This window comes from Xyrauchen texanus, chromosome 14, assembly GCF_025860055.1.
Source record: "Xyrauchen texanus isolate HMW12.3.18 chromosome 14, RBS_HiC_50CHRs, whole genome shotgun sequence".
Lineage (NCBI taxonomy): Eukaryota > Metazoa > Chordata > Actinopteri > Cypriniformes > Catostomidae > Xyrauchen > Xyrauchen texanus.
Window position 1 is genome coordinate 21,619,657 of NC_068289.1, and position 19,434 is coordinate 21,639,090.

The 19,434-nt window shown below is 44.6% G+C and overlaps 1 protein-coding gene across 4 annotated transcripts in view; it reads right to left on the bottom strand.

Annotated features, from left to right (window-relative positions):
- Positions 1-19,434, bottom strand: part of LOC127654793 (myosin light chain kinase, smooth muscle-like) — a 180,119-nt gene that overhangs the window by 60,189 nt on the left and 100,496 nt on the right. For all 4 annotated transcript variants that reach the window (XM_052142220.1, XM_052142221.1, XM_052142219.1 and 1 more), the window contains 2 exons: positions 9,579-9,731; positions 7,747-7,884 (listed from right to left, as the gene is read on the bottom strand). In XM_052142220.1, coding sequence (XP_051998180.1) covers positions 7,747-7,884; positions 9,579-9,731 — 291 coding nt within the window. The remainder of the gene's footprint in view (positions 1-7,746; positions 7,885-9,578; positions 9,732-19,434) is intronic.

Genomic DNA, 19,434 nt, shown 5'->3' on the forward strand with positions numbered 1-19,434 from the left:
AAAAAACTTTATTAGGAGCTAAATTGTTTGGTGTTGTGGAAATGACGACACAACTGTGGAACAGTCCTATTGTTTTAAACATTTATAGAAATCATTTTCACTCAATAGATATTTAAATCGTTTGTCAATTTCACTCTTTGTTTAGATGATCATAGTTTTAAATGTGTAATCATTTGTATTTTTGTAGTTCATTTTTATAGTTTAATATTGAAAGTTTGGGGCAAGGCTAAAACAGTCAAATCTGTACATAAAATACATTTATAGTACCAAAAATAATGATGAAGGGCTGGTAATCAGTTTCAAAATCAGTTTTAATGTGACCATATAACAAATAGAAAAAAAGTTGAAATCTTTTAGTTTAAATAATAATAAACACTATGAAAATGCCCAAAGTTTAAGAAACACTTAGTTATGAGTTTCATGTATCTGCAGACAGTGTCGATGCAATCAAATATCGATATATTTATATACTTTTTCTTATGAAATTTTAGCGATACTTTAGATCCATGTATCGCTATTTATATTCAGCTATTTGTGTAATCATATAATTTAAATACACAACAAAGTTGGAACACTGTGGCATCCAAATCAATTTAATGAACTTGCCAAGAGACAGAAATCATGATGTTTCGAGCTACATGCTCTTCATCAGACATAAGTACATAACGTTTGGTTACGTATGTAACCTCCGTTCCCCGAGGGAGGGAACGACACGTTGTGTCGGAGAAGTGACACTAGGGGTCTCTCTTGAGCGCCGATATTCACCTCTGATCTATTGAAAAGGGCCAATGGGAGTTGGCAGTCAGTATTTGCATACCCCGCCCCCGGACATATGGGTATTTAAGCGGGGCAAATACGGGAGTTCATTCAGGATTTTTCTGAGGAGCCGGAAATGGTCCGGCCACAACAGTGGCTCGGTTCAGCGACATGGCGGAGGAAAGACACAACGTGTCGTTCACTCCCTCGGGGAACGGAGGTTACATACGTAACCAAACGTTCCCCTTCTGTCGCTCTCTCCACGTTGTGTCGGAGAAGCGACACTAGGGGACCCATTCCAATCTTGCCATGCACTGAACCGTGTACGTGAACCGCCGATACAGAGGCGGGCAGGGATTTCATCCAGTGCCACGCATCGTCTGTACCTGGCTGCACGTACCCTTCCCCAATGCCCCATAAGAACATCGGAATCCTTCTAGTTACCCTGGGAGGGGAACAAGGCGATGTTTGCCAACATGGGAACGGGCCAGCCTGGCTGGGCCTCTTTTCTCTCTATGTTTCTCGCATAGAGCAATCACGGCCAGGGCCCTTACACGCATATAGGGAAGGGGGTCTTACCCAGACCCTGCGGAGACCACACCTGCCCTTTTTCTTGGGGAGGAAAAGTGGTCTTAGGGCTCGTGTGGAAAGTATGGTGCGGTGGTAGATCCAGCCTGGAAAGGGGGGAGTTGCTACAGCACTTCGACCGGGGCAGCTGTAACTGCCTAAGGGAGACACGGGGGTCCGATCTTTAGGGGACAGAACCGTGGAATTACACACAGGGGGAGTCCGAGTAGGAGGCCTTACCTGTGGAGCACCTATACCAGTACAGGGCTACCGCCATCAGGGTACCCACAGTGGCTTGGGTCGGCGAGTTCCTCCGCTGAACCGCGGACCCGGAGGGCTAGGGAGGAATCGACCAGGGGCCCGACTCGGAGTGGGGCGCCCTGGGAAGAAGGCGCACTACTTTACCTTGACGTCAGGAAAAGGGCGCTGGGCGCAAGCGATCCACCCGGCCAGTCGGTCTACGTGTTACCGAGTTCTACGGGCTCGGACCTGAGAAAACACGAGACGCAACCGACTTTACGTTGTAAAACCTCGCGAAGGTGTTGGGTGTTGCCCAACCCGCGGCTCTACAGATGTCTGCTAGGGAGGTGCCCTTGCCAGTGCCCACGAGGACGCAACACACCTTTTGGAGTGAGCTCGGACCCGCAACGGTAGGGGCACGGCCTGGGTGTGATAAGCCAGTGTGATGCGTCGACAACCCAGTGGCGAGCCTCTGTTTGGAGACGGCATTCCCTTTCTGCCGTCCCCCAAAGCAGACAAAGAGCTGCTCAGAGCGTCTGGTGCTCTGTGTGCGGTCCAGGTAAATGCGCAGGGCGCGCACTGGACACAGCAACGAAAGGGCTGGGTCTGCCTCCTCCCGGGGCAGCGCTTGCAGGTTCACTACCTGATCTCGGAATGGTGTGGTAGGAACCTTGGGCACATAGCCCGGTCGCGGTCTTAGGATCACAGACGTATCTGCCGGACCGAACTCCAGGCAAGTGTCGCTGACAGAGAACGCTTGCAGGTCCCCGACCCTCTTGATGGAGGCGAGCACGATCAGCAGGGCCGTCTTAAGAGAGAGGGCCGTGAGTCCAATTGATTCAAGCGGCTCGAAGGGAGGTCTCTGGAGTCCTGCCAAGACTACCAAGAGATCCCAGGAGGGAACTAGGCCTGGCCGGGAGGGATTCAACCTCCGGGCGACTCTCAGGAACCTGAGGATCAGGTCGTGCTTGCCCAAAGACTTGCCGTCTACAGGATCGTGGTGGGCGGCAATGGCGGCAACATACACCTTGAGGGTGAACAGGGACAGCCTCCTGTCCAGCCTCTCCTGTAGGAACAGGAGCACTGACTTGATAGCGCATCTCTGCGGGTCTTCAGTTCGGGAAGAACACCAATCTGCGAACAAGCGCCACTTTAGGGCGTGAAGGTGCCTGGTAGAAGGGGCTCTGGCTTGGTTGATTGTATTCACAACGGTCACCGGTAAGCCGGCTAGCTCTTCCGTGTCCCGTCCAGGGACCAGACGTGGAGGTTCCAGAGGTCTGGGCGTGGGTGCCAGAGCGTGCCACGTCCCTTAGAGAGGAGGTCCTTTCTCAGGGGAATTCGCCAGGGAGGAGCTGTCGCGAGAAGCCTGAGTTCCGAGAACCAAGTCCGAGTGGGCCAGTAGGGGGCCACTAACGTGACTTGCTCCTCGTCCTCCCTGACCTTGCACAGCACTGGTGCAAGAAGACTCACTGGGGGAAATGCGTACTTGCGCAGCCCCGAGGGCCAGCTGTGTGCCAGCGCGTCTGTCCCGAGGGGAGCCTCTGTTAGGGCGTACCAGAGTGGGCAGTGGGAGGTTTCCTGGGAGGCAAACAGGTCTACCTGAGCCTTGCCGAACCGTTCCCAAATCAGCTGGACCGACTGGGGGTGAAGACTCCAACCCCGCCGGGCAGGCGTTGTCGTGATAGCGCGTCCGCTACGACGTTGAGCTTGCCGGGGATGTGAGTGGCGCGCAGCGACTTGAGTCGCTGCTGGCTCCATAGGAGGAGACGGCGGGCGAGTTTGTAGTGGGAGCGTATGCCGCCTTGGCGATTTATGTACGCCCCCACTGTGGTGCTGTCCAATCTCACGAGGACATGTTTGTCCCGAACTAACAGGAGGAACTTCCTGAGAGAAAGAAGGACGGTCAACAACTCCAGGCAATTGATGTGCCAACGCAGCGGGGCCCCTTTCCAATGGCCCGCTGCTGCGTGCCCGCTGCACACGGCACCCCACCTGGACCGGGAGGCGTCGGTTGTGACCAGGACGCGTCGGGACACCTGCTGCAGGGGCACTCCTGCCCGTAGAAAGCAGAGGTCTGTCCAGGGTCAGAGTGTTTTGAGGCAGGCGGGGGTGATCCTTACCCGATGCGTGCCGCGTGCCATGCTTGTCTCGGGACTCGAGTCTGGAGCCAGTGCTGGAGTGGTCTCACATGCATCAACCCCAGCGGCGCCACCGCCGCGGAGGATGCCATATGCCCCAGGAGCCTCTGGAAATGTTTTAGAGGGACCACTGTGCCTGGCTTGAAGGAAGCGAGGCAGTCCAGCACCAACTGAGCACGCTCGCTCGTGAGACGTGCTGTCATTGAGACTGAGTCTAACTCCAACCCGAGAAAAGAGATGCTCTGAACCGGAGTGAGCTTGCTCTTTTCCCAGATGACCTGAAGCCCCAAGCGGCTGAGGTGCCGGAGCACCTGGTCTCTGTGTGTGCATAGTAACTCTCGAGAGTGTGCTAGGATGAGCCAGTCGTCGAGGTAGTTGAGAAATGCGGATGCCGGCTACTCATAGCGGGGCAAGGGCCGCCTCTGCGACTTTCGTAAAGACGCGAGGGGACAGAGACAGGCCGAAGGGGAGGACTTTGTACTGGAATGCCTGGCCGTCGAACGCGAACCGTAAGAAGGGTCGGTGTCGTGGCAGAATTGAGACGTGGAAGTACGTGTCCTTCAGGTCTACCGCTGCGAACCAATCTAGATGCTGAACGCCAGCCAGAATATTTCTCTGCGTGAGCATTTTGAACGGGGGTTTTTAACAAGGCCCGATTGAAAACTCGCACCCTAAGAGGGTCGTGATTTCCGCGGATGCCCCTGAAGGGGGGCGGGAGCCGGGCAAACTGAATTGCGTAACCGAGTCGAATGGTCCGGTGCAGCCAGCATGATGTGTTGGGAAGCAAAAGCCACGCTTCCCAGCTCTACGCTAGGGGCACCAAAGGGACAAGTATTTTGGACGTACCTGGCGGGGCTTCGCAGCGGGGCGGAACAGGTAATGCAGCGTCAGGCGGCTTCGTTGCGGCCTGAGGCTGAGGTGCTGAGAATAGACTCAAAGCACTTACCTTGCTCCACGCACCTGGCAGGGGCCGGGTTCGTGACTGAGGAGGAGGTCTGATGCTGGCATCCTCTGGACTCGTCTGAACCGGCCGGACAGGGGACAGTCGTGGGCAGGCGGAAGGCGGGCCAGGTGACCCAGAGGCAAAGGAAATAGCTCTATTCTCTTTATTGAGAATGTGGAAAATGTAAAAACAAAGGATTCTCCTCCCGGCCCCCCACCGGGGAACGGAGAGGTCTTACCACCTCCGGAGCTAACGTCTCGGTCTCTGGGTCGGTCGTCTAAGGAGCGCCTGGGAGCCTTCCGGGTCCTCGAGGGGGTCCGTGAGATGAGGGGGCGTCCTCTTTCTGCGGGGAGCTCAACGCGGGGGTGAGAGCTAGGCCCGCTCTCGTTCATTGAGGCGGAGCACCACTTCCTTTCTTCCTTGAAAGCCGCAGGAGGAGGCCCTCGGCGAGCAGACAGGGCATGGCCCCTGGCGGCAGGTTTGCGGTGCCGTCTGTTTCTACACCACTGAGGACTGCTGGGTGGAGTCGTCAGGTGGTGTCGCCGAATGGAGCTGGGAGACTGGAGAGTTTTGAGAAAGCATGCTTTGTCTACCTCCTGAACTACGACCAGATCCAGTCCATTTGTTATGTTTCTGGACCACGAGGGTGGACATCGCCTGTCCGAGTGCAGTTCCTGCAGCACGTCAAGAACAGGACTACCCAAGTGCAAATCTTGAAGTGCCTTGGCCCGGTGGACTTGCAGGGAGGGGCCATGGCATGCAGGAGGGGAGCGGTCTGGGACAGTTCTACCGCCGAGGGTAGTGAGAGCGGAGGAGCGAGGAAGCTTGGCTCGCTCAGCTCGTCGTGCACGTCCGGGAAGGAACGGGGGGAGCGCGGCTGTGGGCGGCGCACCAGCCCGTGAATCATCAAGCCCGGGGAAGCATAGCGGATCTCCGTGCGTCAGGCTCAAACTGGGCAAGCAGACCCGTAGGTGGCGGCCCAGGGGAGTTATCCGCATCCGATGCCGCTGTGACACTCTCCGATGCAGCGGTGATGTGGTCATCCAATGTCCGGGAGCTCCAAGGACCGGGCGGCCGGCCGTTAGGCGGACCGCGCTTATCCCGAGCTCGTGAGGGGAGCATTATCCCGGGATCATCTTCATCGCTCGCGGCGCCTGCGTCAATCCCGTAGGAAGGAGGCGAGGAGCGGAGGGCGGCTGAAGTGGCTTTCTTCCTCACAAGAAAGCAGAGATCGCAACGCTGCTACAGCTATGTTCTCAGGCTGAAAACTTTAGGTCCTCTGCTTTTGGACAGAATTGCTTTTCTGTGAAAGCTGCAGGGATGTGGAACTCGTTGCCTTTAACTATGCGAGAGAGTAGCACCTTGCAACAGTTTAAACTTAACCTGAAGAAATTGTTGAAAGACGGTCAGATTTGTGATCATTAGCACAAAACTGGTTAATTGGGGTTTGGCTAAAAATATAAGAAGGTAAATTCAAAAGGGAACTGTAAATAGTTGTAAATACTACTGGTAGTGCAATTGCATGTTTTGTGAGATGATCCTTTTGCAGGTGTTTTATTTGTATTTTGTATTGTGAAAGGATTCATCATTGGGAATGCTTATTGTCCACTGTATTAACCTGTTAATTAAACTTGCCTCTGTCCAGGGACTACAGATGAAAATTAGCTTCTAGCTATTTCTGGTTTGTGCAACACATTTGTTGTGCAATGTCCCTGTTAAATAAACAAATAAATAAATAAAAAACATAACCCATTGGAGAGCATGCTCATCCCGAGCCCGGACGGAAAACAGCAAGCATGCTGGGGAGGCGGGGGGTTTCAAGGGGGTTCACCCGGCAAAACGCAGCCCGTCATTGACCCCAGATCGTTTTCATCGCCCGCGGCGCCTGCCTCAATCCCGTGGGAAGGAGGCGAGGTGCGGGGGGTGGCTGAAGCGGCTCTCTCTCACTACAAGAGAAAGCCTACGACCGCAATGCTGTGATGGCTATGTTTTCGTACTGAAAACATAGACCATTCATAAAAAACGCTGCCTGCGTGTTTCGCAACCCAGGTACGCCAGGCGGTTTTTATGACCGTCAGAGGTGGGGAGAAATCACCGCCTCCAAAAACTACACAGGGGCGGAAAGTCATCTTCAGAAAGACGCGTCCTGAAAAGGACGTTCAACGCCGCTGTGTTTGCTCTTTTAGAGAAATTTACTCTTTTAAGGAAAATAAATCTTTTAATATACACATTGTGTATGTGTTTCTGCGCTGTCGAAGCGCTCAGGGGCAACAACGCACGCCGTGCAAAGTGAAGGAGAAAGCCGCTGTTGTGCGCCGTCAAGATCCAACAGCATGCAGATTGTCAGAGGAAACAGGAACGTTTTATAGTGGTGTGTAAACTTGCAGCAACTGCAGACAGACCATCGGCTCCGAAGAAATTTTCTGAATGAACTCCCATATTTGCCCCGCTTAAATACCGGTATGTCCGGGGGCGGGGTATGCAAATACTGACTGCCAACTCCCATTGGCCCTTTTCAATAGATCAGAGGTGAATATCGGCGCTCAAGAGAGACCCCTAGTGTTGCTTCTCCGACACAACGTGGAGAGAGCGACAGAAGGGGAACTGAAATATACCCAAATGAATTTGAATTGAAATGTATTCATAATAGAGTCAAATTAGAATCGTTATTAGAGCGTGATGTATTGCAATATATTGTATCATGACACATGTATTGCAATTGTATCGTAAGGTACCAGGCGATACCCAGCCCTGTAATAGTGTAATGACCTGTAGACCTAGATTCAGAGACCAGGGTTTTTGATTGTTTTGAAGAGAAAAAAAAATATATAATATTAGCTCTGAAAACAGTGTAAATTAAGAAAACAACTCCAGAACCTGAAATTACATTACGTAATGATTACGCCAAAATCTACTGTGATGGTAGACAGTAGAGAGCTGTATAGTCTAACACAGAGACTGGCAAATGTTTGAAAATGTATTGTAGCGGTGTCTTTATTTTGTTATGATAGTGTGCAGTATTTATTAATTTATTCAATGTATGAAAAAAAAAAGCTAATAATTTGACAATTTAAAAAAAAAATCCCAGTGTGATAACCATACCTGTCACCTCCACATTCATGATGACCTGACTGCCATCCATCACCCTGAGATTCTGCAGACCCTTGAGGAACACTGGCGCTGATGGTCTTCTCACAACAGACACAGGAGCAGCAGAAGACCTCTTTACACTAAGCTTAGCTGGAGAACACACAGATCACATGAATGCAGCCAAACTAAAGCTCATACATGACACGCAGAACAATACAGTGAAAATTCTCAAATTATTCACAAATTGACAAAAGCATATTTGAAACCAACAATGTCAGAAAAGAAAGATGATTGATTAATACATTAGGTAGGTATAGCACATGACATTTATATTTTTGTAATGACACTGGTGTTTTCTCATCTGATAGTGAAGCTCTCTGTTTAACATAGAATTGTTTTCACATGAAACTTGACCTTGTGTGAAACCTCAGCATAGTCAAAAATGTATCAATAATTTTGTAAACCACATTAAGGAACATTAATTAATAAATGCATATCTCGAGTTTTAGTGATTGGGACCTCATTCCCCCCCTTTACCTCATCCTTTTTTGAGTTATGCTATTAAATATGTATTTAATTGTTTATTACAAGATAAATGAGTGCTATATTCATACAAATAACTACTATCTCTTGATTTTCTGCACAATGATGATGAATTATCAGTATCCCATTTGAATGTATACATACAAATTATACATGCTATTTGTTCCCCAAGGTGGCACTGTTATATCAGTAAATGTAAGCACAGCGTAGTTCTAGTGGGAAGACTAGCAGCTGTACATCATCGCACCATTAGCTAGGTAACTCCTAACCAATAACATGTAAGCCATTGCTTACAAGTCTGTTCACAATCTATCACATTGCTGTTTCAGTGTGCTAACACGGCAAAAATTGAAGTGTAAGTTGTTTTGTTAACATGCTTTCTCCTATTTCAGTATATGATAAATAAAATCATAAATAAATATTTTAAAATATAGACCATTTTGTAGATTTATTCCGCCAAATTGGATGTACTTTAACCCTCAGTACATACAATTTCATCCAATCACTGCAAGTTATACTTATTCGTGATTGAAAACATTAAATAGGTTTACTTTTCTCTCCACTTTTTCTCCCACTTTGGCATGCCCAATTCCCAATGTGCTTTTAATTCTTGTGGTCGTGTAGTGACTCGCCTCAATCCGGGTGGCGGAGGACTAATTCCAGCCACCTCCGCTTCTGGCTTGTTGAGCGCGTTGCCACGGAGACATAGCACGTGTGGAGGCTTTACGCCATCCACCGTGGCATCCACGCTCAATGCTTTGGTTGCTTAGCAGACCTGACTGGAGTCACTCACCCCGCACTGGGATTCAAACTTGCGAACTACAGGGGTGGTAGTCACCCAGGCCCATAGGTTTACTTTTCTGACTATTTTTACATGACTACTTTAAGTGCATACAATGTCTTACAGTTTTAAAACAATCAGGGATTGCTCTTCATTTTGTCCTCTGAGACTCAGATCCAGCCTGTGTGTGTGTGGGAAAAGACTGGTATATTACATTTTTAACCCAGTTGAACATCTGCCATTTGTCAACTCGCAGACTGTAGCCATACACACACAGCAAATATTTTCTCTGCTCTGAGGGCCCTAAAATAGTTCTTCATAAAAGAAAATTAAGGATTAGTTTTTTTTTTTATTTTGTTGGGAAAGATTTTGCTTACACTGGGTCTGGCTGTCAAATTCAATTCTGTTTAAGACTCAGATGGTGTGTATATTATACACTTTGAGTATTACTGTTGACTTAAGACAATGAAATTTAAATAAAATTGGGATTAAACTGTGTTTAAAAGATTGTGTGTCTTACCTTTAACCAACACACGGGCTGAACACACAGCTCGGCCATGATCATTCATTGCTACACAAGAATACATGCCTGCATCCTCCATAACAGCTGCCTGAAATCTCAGCTGAGCCTGACCGTTCTCATAAACTGTGTGTGAATATGGAATAAGCTTATCTGGAGAGAGAGAGAGAGAGAGCGCGAGAGAGAGAGAGAGAGTGAACAAATGTGTTACACCAAGATGCAGAATGAGGTAACATATACGGAGCGTAATGCAAATAATTAAAAAAAATAAGTTGAGATGGACCAGTTAAAGATGAACCAAACATACAGGTACAGGAGATGCGACCGCTCAAAAATGCAATTAAACACAAAGCTCTCAAAATGATCCCTTCAGGTGTCTAACTCGAGGGTTTGCTGGTGTGAATGGTTATGTTTGGAATGTATTAGATATTAGCTTGCTACTTATTTAATAATGCCAGAGATGATTTAGCAGAGATTTGCCACTTCTATTAAAATGAATGAGAGAAATTGGAACACCCAACACCAGCCAACAGTCAACTGATGTAGGAAGTCCCGCCTTATAGGTAAAAGAGCCAATCACCTTTTAGATACAGACATCACCTGTCAATCAACTCGACAACGTGCATGCGTATTAGATATACAAGCCAGGAAAATTGAATTTTTTAAAGAAAGCACAATTTTATGTTGTCAGATTTTACTGCTGATTTAAAATATGTCCTTTGATCGCAATCTTGACAAACCGTTTTTGAGATTTTAGTCTTTTCCCATTCAAGTAGATGGAAGCTGCACTGGCATGACTGGAAATAGCCTCCCGAGAGCATTCCAAAGATGGCTGATTCCCGACTGACTAGCTAGAAAGACTATGATACTGAGTGAAACAGTAGTCATTATTCCATAATACATGTTCCATGATAAACAATAGTATGCTACATGGTTGTCATATGATCACATTTGCATGTGAGTGCCATCTAGTTTTCATCTTTTAATTACATTTTATTTAAAAATGTCAACGTTCAGCAGTCTAAAGAAATAATAAGTCAATAACTGGGTCAGGTTGGTCATCAGGAAAGTCGGGATTTATAAGCCAATTAAACTAATAAATCTCCTCACATTTCTCCTTGAAAATGACTCTTTACAGGGCCATAATTAATGTATATTAAAGGAATAAGTCAATAACTAATCTGATTACAAGAATTTTAAATGTAATGCTTTACACTACTTTTTTCAATTAAAAATGTATTAGATTACGGTATTTACTTTGTAACTGGATTACACCCAACACTGAATACAAGGCACACCTGCACTAGCTGAACAACAGCGAGGAGCACAAAGGTCAAAGTCTGTCAACGCATGTTTACATAAGAAAATAATTTAAAAACAGCGTGTATGGATGCAAAAACATACAATGTCATTGGGCTTGTCTTCAAGTTCAGAAATTCCTTACTCTGCCATTGCCTGGCATGTGAGAGAAGGTCACATTATTATTTTTGTTATTGCAATTTGGCTATTACATCCAGCTGCATATACAGTACATAAGCACCCGAGAGTAAATGAGGTTGTGTTGTCAAGTACAATGTGTCCAAAACATCAGTCAGTGTATAAGCGCATGCATCAATCTGTTCTATTTATGCGCAAAGTGGACTTTGAAATCCATATTATATATATATATATATCAATAATAATAATATATTCCTGATCTACGAGATAATATTATGCAATATCTAAAGTTAAACTGAGGTCATTTGATCTAATATTAAATAATTTTTTAAATATTCAAAATTTATGTAGCTACTGAAAATCCTTAAAATTGTCATTTATTTTGTGAAAAAAATATTTCAAATCAAACGTTTTTAATAACTTTCTAATAAACAAAAGGATGGTATTTGGGATAGAAAAGCACCGTGTTGCAGGGGCTAAAGGCCCCTCGAAGATTAGGGTGAATAGATTTATGACAATTTTTCAAAGTGGGCTCACATTGACTGATCCAATTACAATGGAGATTCATTTGTTTATAAACTCAGCAGAAAAATAAATGTCCTCTCACTTTCAACTGCTTTTATTTTCAGCAAACTTAACATGTGTAAATATTTGTATGAATATAAACTATTCAACAACTAAGACATAAACTGAACAAGTTTCACAGACATGTGACAAACAGAAATGGAATAATGTGTCCCTGAACAAAGGGGGTGGGGGTCAAAAGTAATAGACAGTTCAGTAACAGCTGTTCATTGAACAAGCATGGAAAACATTGTTAAACCCTTTACAATAAAGATCTGAAAAGATATTTGGATTTTACAAAATTATCTTTAAAATACAGTGTCCTAAAAAAAGATGAGTTTAGAGTACTTAAGATACTATAAAATTCAAAATGTGATTGAAATGAACAGAAAACAGGTAACCCTTTTCTGAAATACTTATTTGAGTTGTACATTTTGTATATCTTCCTTTTCTGACTGAATTCAGACCTTGGATTCTCCACTAACAAGCTGATTAGATGAATCAGGTGTGTTTGATTAGGGAGAAATCCAAAATGTGTTGTGTTGAGGGGCCTCCAGGAGCAGTGTTGTGAATGTCTTGGGTTACTTAACTGTAACCCCTGTTCCATGATAAAAGCGGAACGAGACGCTGCGCTGATTTAGCGCTTTGGGAATGTCTTTAGGAGTGACCAGCTGTGAATGTGTGTGCGCCTGAGACAGACGGTACCTCCTGTCTGGAATTGCCCAAGTCAAGCCATCAAGGAGAGACATTATCTCAGAGAAAAGAGGCAGGACCCTTGCTGGGAACTCTGGCTAAGACTCCAGGGAGCAGAGAAACTGGAGGAAATGCATACAGGTGCATTCTGGGCCATGTATGTGCCATCGTGTCCAGACCTAGGGGGGCTGGGTGACTCAGAGAGAAGTAGAGGGGACATTGCGCTGTGTGTTGGGAGGCGAAGAGGTCCACTTCTGCTCTGAAAAAACTCAACCAGATTTGTTCCACTACCTTGGGGTGGAGTTTCCACTCCCCCTTGGATGAAATACCCTGGCTTTCAGCCACAACTGAAACATTCTCATGTGCAGAAGGCCCAAAGGGATCACAGAGGACGCAGATGCCATGAGACCTAGTATTCGATGATACTGACGAACAGTGCAACATTGGCCTAGCCTGACTTTGCTCAGGGTGTTCTGAATGGACACGATTCAAGTGGGAGATAATTGTGCCCGCATCATGATCTAATTCCATACAACCCCCAGATTGGTAGTTTCCTGAGTGGGAGAGAGAATGCTCTTTTTGACGTTGAGTCTCGGACCCAGAAAAAGTAGATGAGCTAAGACGATATCCCTGTGCTGAAATGCCAGTTCTTGTGACTGTGCTAGTATCAGCCAGTCGTCTATATAATTCAGAATGCGGATGCCCCGAATGACACAAAGGAGTCAGTGCTGCATCCATACACTTCGTGAATGTGCATGGTGATAGGGCTAGGCCGAATGGAAGAACCCAATATTGGAAATCTTAACCCCCTGAAAGCGAACCTCAGGAACTTCCTGTGTTGTGGCAGAATTTCTATATGAAAGTATGCCTCCATGAGATCGATCATGACTAACCAATCGTGATGTTGGATTTGAGACATGACCGTCTTGACGGTTAGCATCTTGAACTTGAACGCCTTGACTGAGCGATTCCAGCCTCGAAGGTCTAAAATCGGATGCAATCCCCCACCCTTCTTGGGAACCATGAAGTATCTGCTGTAATAATCTGGCTCTTTCTCTGGAAGGGGAACATGTTCTATGGCCCCTTTGACCAAGAGATTTTGCAGTTCTTTCCACAGTAGACATGCTTGATCTGGTTTCACAGTAGTGTAGACAACGCCATTGAAAGTGGAGGACGGCGATCAAATTGAATTCTGTAGCCTTTTTCTACTGTTCTTAGAACCCACATAGAAAACCTGGCAATAGCTTAAACGCTGCCAGGTTCTCCGAGATGGGAATACATTTTAACACTTCCTGTTGAGGGGATTTCAAGTATTCCATGTCCTGGACTACGGCAGGAAGCAACGGAAAACACCCAACATTTTGCTAGAAACCCCTAACTCCCAAAAAACACCAGAGACGGCAGGAATGGAGAGGTTTTGTGGGGGTATCGGGAAGGTACAGGTGGATGTTTCACGCACCCCAACCCGAGGGGGGCTACCCCACAAAGCTGGGTTTAAAACCGTCAGGGTTTTCTCTTCTTCGAGATGACTGCCTTGAGGTCTTGCTTTGGGGGCTGCTGAGGGTGATGAACCGGCCCCAGTCTCTACGAGGGGGAGCACGATTTGCCACGCTTTGTTTTTGAGCCTCCCTTCTAGAAGGACCTGGAGGGGCTGGGTGGCCAACGGCCCCTCCCCCTGAGTGTGGCGAGGAAGGAATTGTCCGAAAGCCTCCTCATGACTCTTTGCCGCCTGGAACCTGGTGATAACTGTATTCATAGTATCACCAAATAAGCCAGAAGGTGAAACCGGGTCATCGAGGAGGAAAACTTTATCCTCATCTCTGATGCCCGACAGGTTGAGCCATAAGTGTCTCTCAGTGCTTACCAAAGCAGCCGTAGACCGGCCAATGGCGCAAGCTGTCTGTTTGGTCGCATGGAGAGACAGATCTGTGGCTCGACGAAGCTCTGAGAAAGCCTCTTCGTCGACCGTAGTGCTCGCACTCAGGTCCTTCAACAGGTCAGCCTGGCACGCCTGTAACACTGCCATAGTGTGCAGGGCAGCACCAGCCTGACCTGCTGCCTGATAAGCCTTCCCCACAAGCGTAGAGGTGGTCCTGCACGGCTTTGTGGGGAGAGTAGGTCTTTTCAGCGATGATGCCGAGCCAGGCGAGAGATAACCAACAAGTGTCTCTTCTACCGGTGGCATCACTGAATACCCCCATGCCTCAGCACCCACGAGAGTCGAATATGTCAACGTCTAGGGCACGAAGACACGGGAAGTATAAGGTTTCCTCCATGAACGAGAGAGCTTGTCATGGAGGTCATCAAAGAAGGGAAGGGACTGATGAGGCGTTCCCTTCCCTTGGCCACCTGACAGAAATCTGTCCTCCAGTTTGGAGCATTTGGGGGTCTCTTGTTCGCGTGTCCAGTCTAATTGAAGTCTGGCCACCGCACAAGTAACCACCTTGAGTAATTCCTCCGCCGCTTTATTATCATGTGCAGAATGCTCAGAGGTGGGTAGCTCGATGACCACAGACTCAAGAGATTCAAGGTCCCCCTCATGAACTGTTCTGCCTCTGTTAGAGACTGTGTATAATTTACGATAGACATTTACATTTATAAATATTATAATTTCGTGATTGTTTAATATTTTGTATATGATAATTTTTCCCTGCTGCTATTATGTAAGTTCCTATGTGAGGACTTTTATTTTGACGTTTTTCCATGAGCAATGTGCATCAGGTAACAGGAAATAACGAGCTCATGGTGCAGTGAACGCTTCAGAGATGTTTGTGTTGCATCGTCAATCTTTCTTCTAATTCCTGTCGTAAGCATTGGCTGTAAGTTAATTTGAATCATTTATCTGTCTAGTGTATATTGCAGGCGTTTGAACGTGATATAATTAAAGATGTTTATGTTATTGCAGATCGGCGCTAGTGCGCTATATTGATAATGCATCTGACCTAATGTATCTATATACATTCTACTTGTTACACTGTTAATAAGTATGTAATTTTGATTTCTAATAAGTTTTCCATATTTCTTTCATTTATTTACAGTTTTACTCGGTTCAGTGGCCGGTGTTTTTGCCCATGTAAACTGCAGTACAAGTTATACCATTAAAGGAGCAAGACGCTCATATCCTGGCTCTTGAACAGAGTTTGGCTTGCTGTTTATCTATATTCACGTTTTGAAGGCAAACATATAGAGAGAACAGTACATGAACCGAAGAGGTGCCGGAGAGCGCTTCAGGATCATGGGAAGGACCAGCTAGATCTGGGGAGAGAGCGAGCGATAGGGACGGACCGTCTCTAGCTCCTCAGCCAGATCCATGCGAGAGCGCCACGATGGAAGAATGGGCGCTGACTCTCGGAATTATGCAAGACGAGTGCAAAGTATTTTGACTGAGAACAGATTGCAATGCTTGCACCCACCCCAACGCAAGAGCAGCATGCTCTTCCCCCAAACACAAAAAACTGGTGTGTGTCTCTCTCAGCCATAGAACGTAAACATGGGAACACACACCGCTTGCCTTGTTTATCAGTCATTCTTCTTTTTTTTTTTATTAAAAGAGAAAGGTTTCTGCACACTAACAATTTCTAACTCCTAACAGAGGAAAGTAGAAAGTTCTGACAGTTAAGAAGCACAACAAACACAGAGTGATCTGAAGACAAAAGATCTGATGATGCACCTGTGGCGCATCTATTTGTAGCCTCTTTACTGGCGCATCCTGATGATGTCCCTGGCGGAGGCTATACATTTTTGTACATTTCATTGATGTGTTGCACACATATTCACAGCTGGTCACTCCTAAAGACGTTCCCAAAGCGCTAAATCAGCACAGCATCAAAGTGTAGCTTTTTGATAGGGAACCACTGCTATACACGATATCACTAAATTTCCACAAATGACCCAATGTGTGGGGTAAAAGGATCCCTCCTCACTACCACTTAAAAAAAATAAAACATTAATATTAATCAAACAACCTTCCATTATTATTCCTTTTCACACAAATTATGTTGCTCCATAAATATTCAATAAAAATAAAATAAAAATGTTCAATCTTGATACACCATGTGACCAAATCACATTTTCCATAAAGTGTACCTTTGGCCTTGTTGTTCCCTTCTGTTCTAAACATAGCCAAATGATCTGGCAAAATAGATTCTTTGGCATACTACCATCCTTCTTGTCCTTTTTCTGCAGTTTACTGTTCCCAGTATGCAAATTGTACTTATGCATGTGTGGCGAGCAGGGAGGGGCTGAGCGGTGCCTGTGCAGAGCAATGCCGGGAAGATAAGTGGTGAATGAGTTCGACCTCTGCACCACACTGGACTTGCGCTCCAGTGAGGGGCGGTGGGAGTATTAAGGCGGAAACAGTGGCAGACTGTGGAGAGATGCAACAAAGCTGTGTTGGTGATGCTGAATAGCAGTGTTTGTGATCGTTATTGTGTGTGTCACACTGAAAAGTGTTGTCAATAAATATGACGTGAATTGTAAAGCCGGTCCAAGCTTCCTCCTTCCCATGCATTCCTTAAACTCCATTACAGTATGGAATACTGGGATGACCTACTACTAGATTTGCCAAAATGTGCAGTATACAACAAAGCACACTGCATGTGTGGAATACTGTGCAATGTAATATACTCAACCTTTCATTTCCAGTGTGATGAATGAACCAGAAGTAAACTTTCTTGACAAATTATTTGATTGTACTGCCAAAGATTAACACCTTTTATATATATATATATATATATATATATATATATATATATATATATATATATATATATATATATATATATATATATAAGATTCCTGAGAAATGCAAGCTTGTAGTACCACCTGTTTACTCCAGAGTGCAGTAAGTGAAACTTCAGTTTATACAGTGAACAAAACAACCATCCAGCAGCAGCACAACACAAACATGCGTTACGTTCAAAACACTTGATGGAGAACAAATTCGAACTAAGAGATCTCAAGATGTGTTCTAAGTATATATAAGATATTTAACTTGACACAGTGACCTATAAATGTTATGTTTATGACGCACGCATTCAAGACGCTACATAAGTATGTCTGATGCAGGTGTGATGGTCCTTAAACAAGCCCTCATAATAAATCTCAAACTGATTGACAAATTCACTTGCGAAATGGATTGCTGTGAACTGTATGCCAATGATTGTCTTATGTTTAATAATATGATAGTAAACAATACATTGTATTCTAAAACCGTTTTTTTTGTATTGTCTTATCATTGATTAACTCTTCTGCCACAAGAATGTAATGCATTTTAATTATCTGAACATTTTCTATTTTATATATATGGGGACTTTCTCAGCAAATATTTGTATATGCAATTAATTGGGATTAATTAATCGGGACACCATGTAATTAATTTGATTAAATTTTTTTATCAATTGACAGCCCTATGTGTATATATATATATATATATATATATATATATATATATATATATATATATATATATATATACACATACACACGTAACATTCTGTTTCATATTGTTTATCATTGTATAATGCATACGGCTCACTTATTGAATTCAACGGATATAGTTTTAGGGCCTCTGCATTTCTCCTTATATATGCTTCCCCTGGAACACGTTATCAGGAATTATGAAATTAGTTTTCACAGTTATGCCGACGATACCCAACTTTATATTTCCTCAAAAACCAGCTAAATTTCACAATTCTCTAAGTTAGCACAGTGCATCAATAATATCATAGATTTGATGGCTAGAAATGTCCTACTCAATTCCGACACAACAGAGGTACTAACTATTGGACCAAAAACCTCTAAAAATAAACCGATAGAATATAAGTTGTCTCTCAATGGATGTAGTTACGTCATCTTCTACAGCAAAGAACTTGGGTGTTATATTTGATACCAATCTGTCCTTTGAAAATCAGATTTCCAGTGTTTTGAGAACAGCATTAATCCACCTAAGAAATATTGTTAAGATATGCTCCTTTTCTGATGCCAATAAACTAATTAATGCGTTCCTGATATTAAGACTAGATTATTGCAATGTATTAATGGGAGGATGTCCTGCAGGTTCAATAAATAAACTTAATTTGGTTCAAAATGCACTCCCACCACTATGTGGCCCTATACATGAGTGAGTATGACTAACTGAAGCCAGTGCCTACCAGATTTCACTACAGTCTACTACGATGGACTTCAGAGGATGAACTGATGCCAGCACCAACCGTCAGATATGGGATACTTCACTGGACACTACCTGAAACTTGGACTTAAGATGGACTTCATCATTAATCTTACAGTTCATACAAAATCTTTGTTTAAACACAGGCCCCTAACTTTACCTAACACTTAGTTTAATCATTTTAAACCATGACTTGCTCTATACATAAGTAATATTTACATTATATTCATGCTGTTAGTCAGAGGGGAACTGGCCTCCACAGTGAGTCTGGTTTCTCCCAAAGTTTATTTTTCTCCATTAATCATCTTATGGAGTTTTGTGTTCCTCACAACAGTCACCTTTAGCTTGCACACAGGGGGTCCTAATACAAATATTATTTACTTATTTTATTATTATAAACCACACTATTATGACTCGAAGACATTACTATATTAGCGTTTCTTTTTCAGTTAATGCATCATATTCTGTAAAGCTGCTTCGAAATGATGTGTGCTGTGAAAAGCGCTACAGAAATAAAAATGACTTACGGTTTTTGAAAAAAAACAGGTAGTATACAGTGTAAAGTGTGTACTATGCAGTATGTTAGTATTCTAATATTAACATCTTGGTTTCAGGAACAAATAATAACATCTTAGAACTGTATCAGAAAGACTCCTCAGGCCTCGCTGTATAATTCAGTGTTACAAGATTTTACAGTTAAATTTCCCAGAGACCACCATGATTCAAAGAGTGTTTCCTCTTAAAACCACAAGGAAAAGTTTCTTCCTCTTTTTTCTGACTTTTCTGACTTAAATTTGCTCGATTCAACTTTTGAAATTTTGTTAATAAATTCAGCAGGCTTACGCATCATTAATGTGAGACCAAACAGAATTGAATTCAAGCAGATGGAGGGCTATATCTGGGGCCTATAAAATGAAAATGCAGAGACAGAAACTATAGTAAACACATGGTAGCATGGATTTTCACTACCATGTAACATGAATTCTCTAAAAC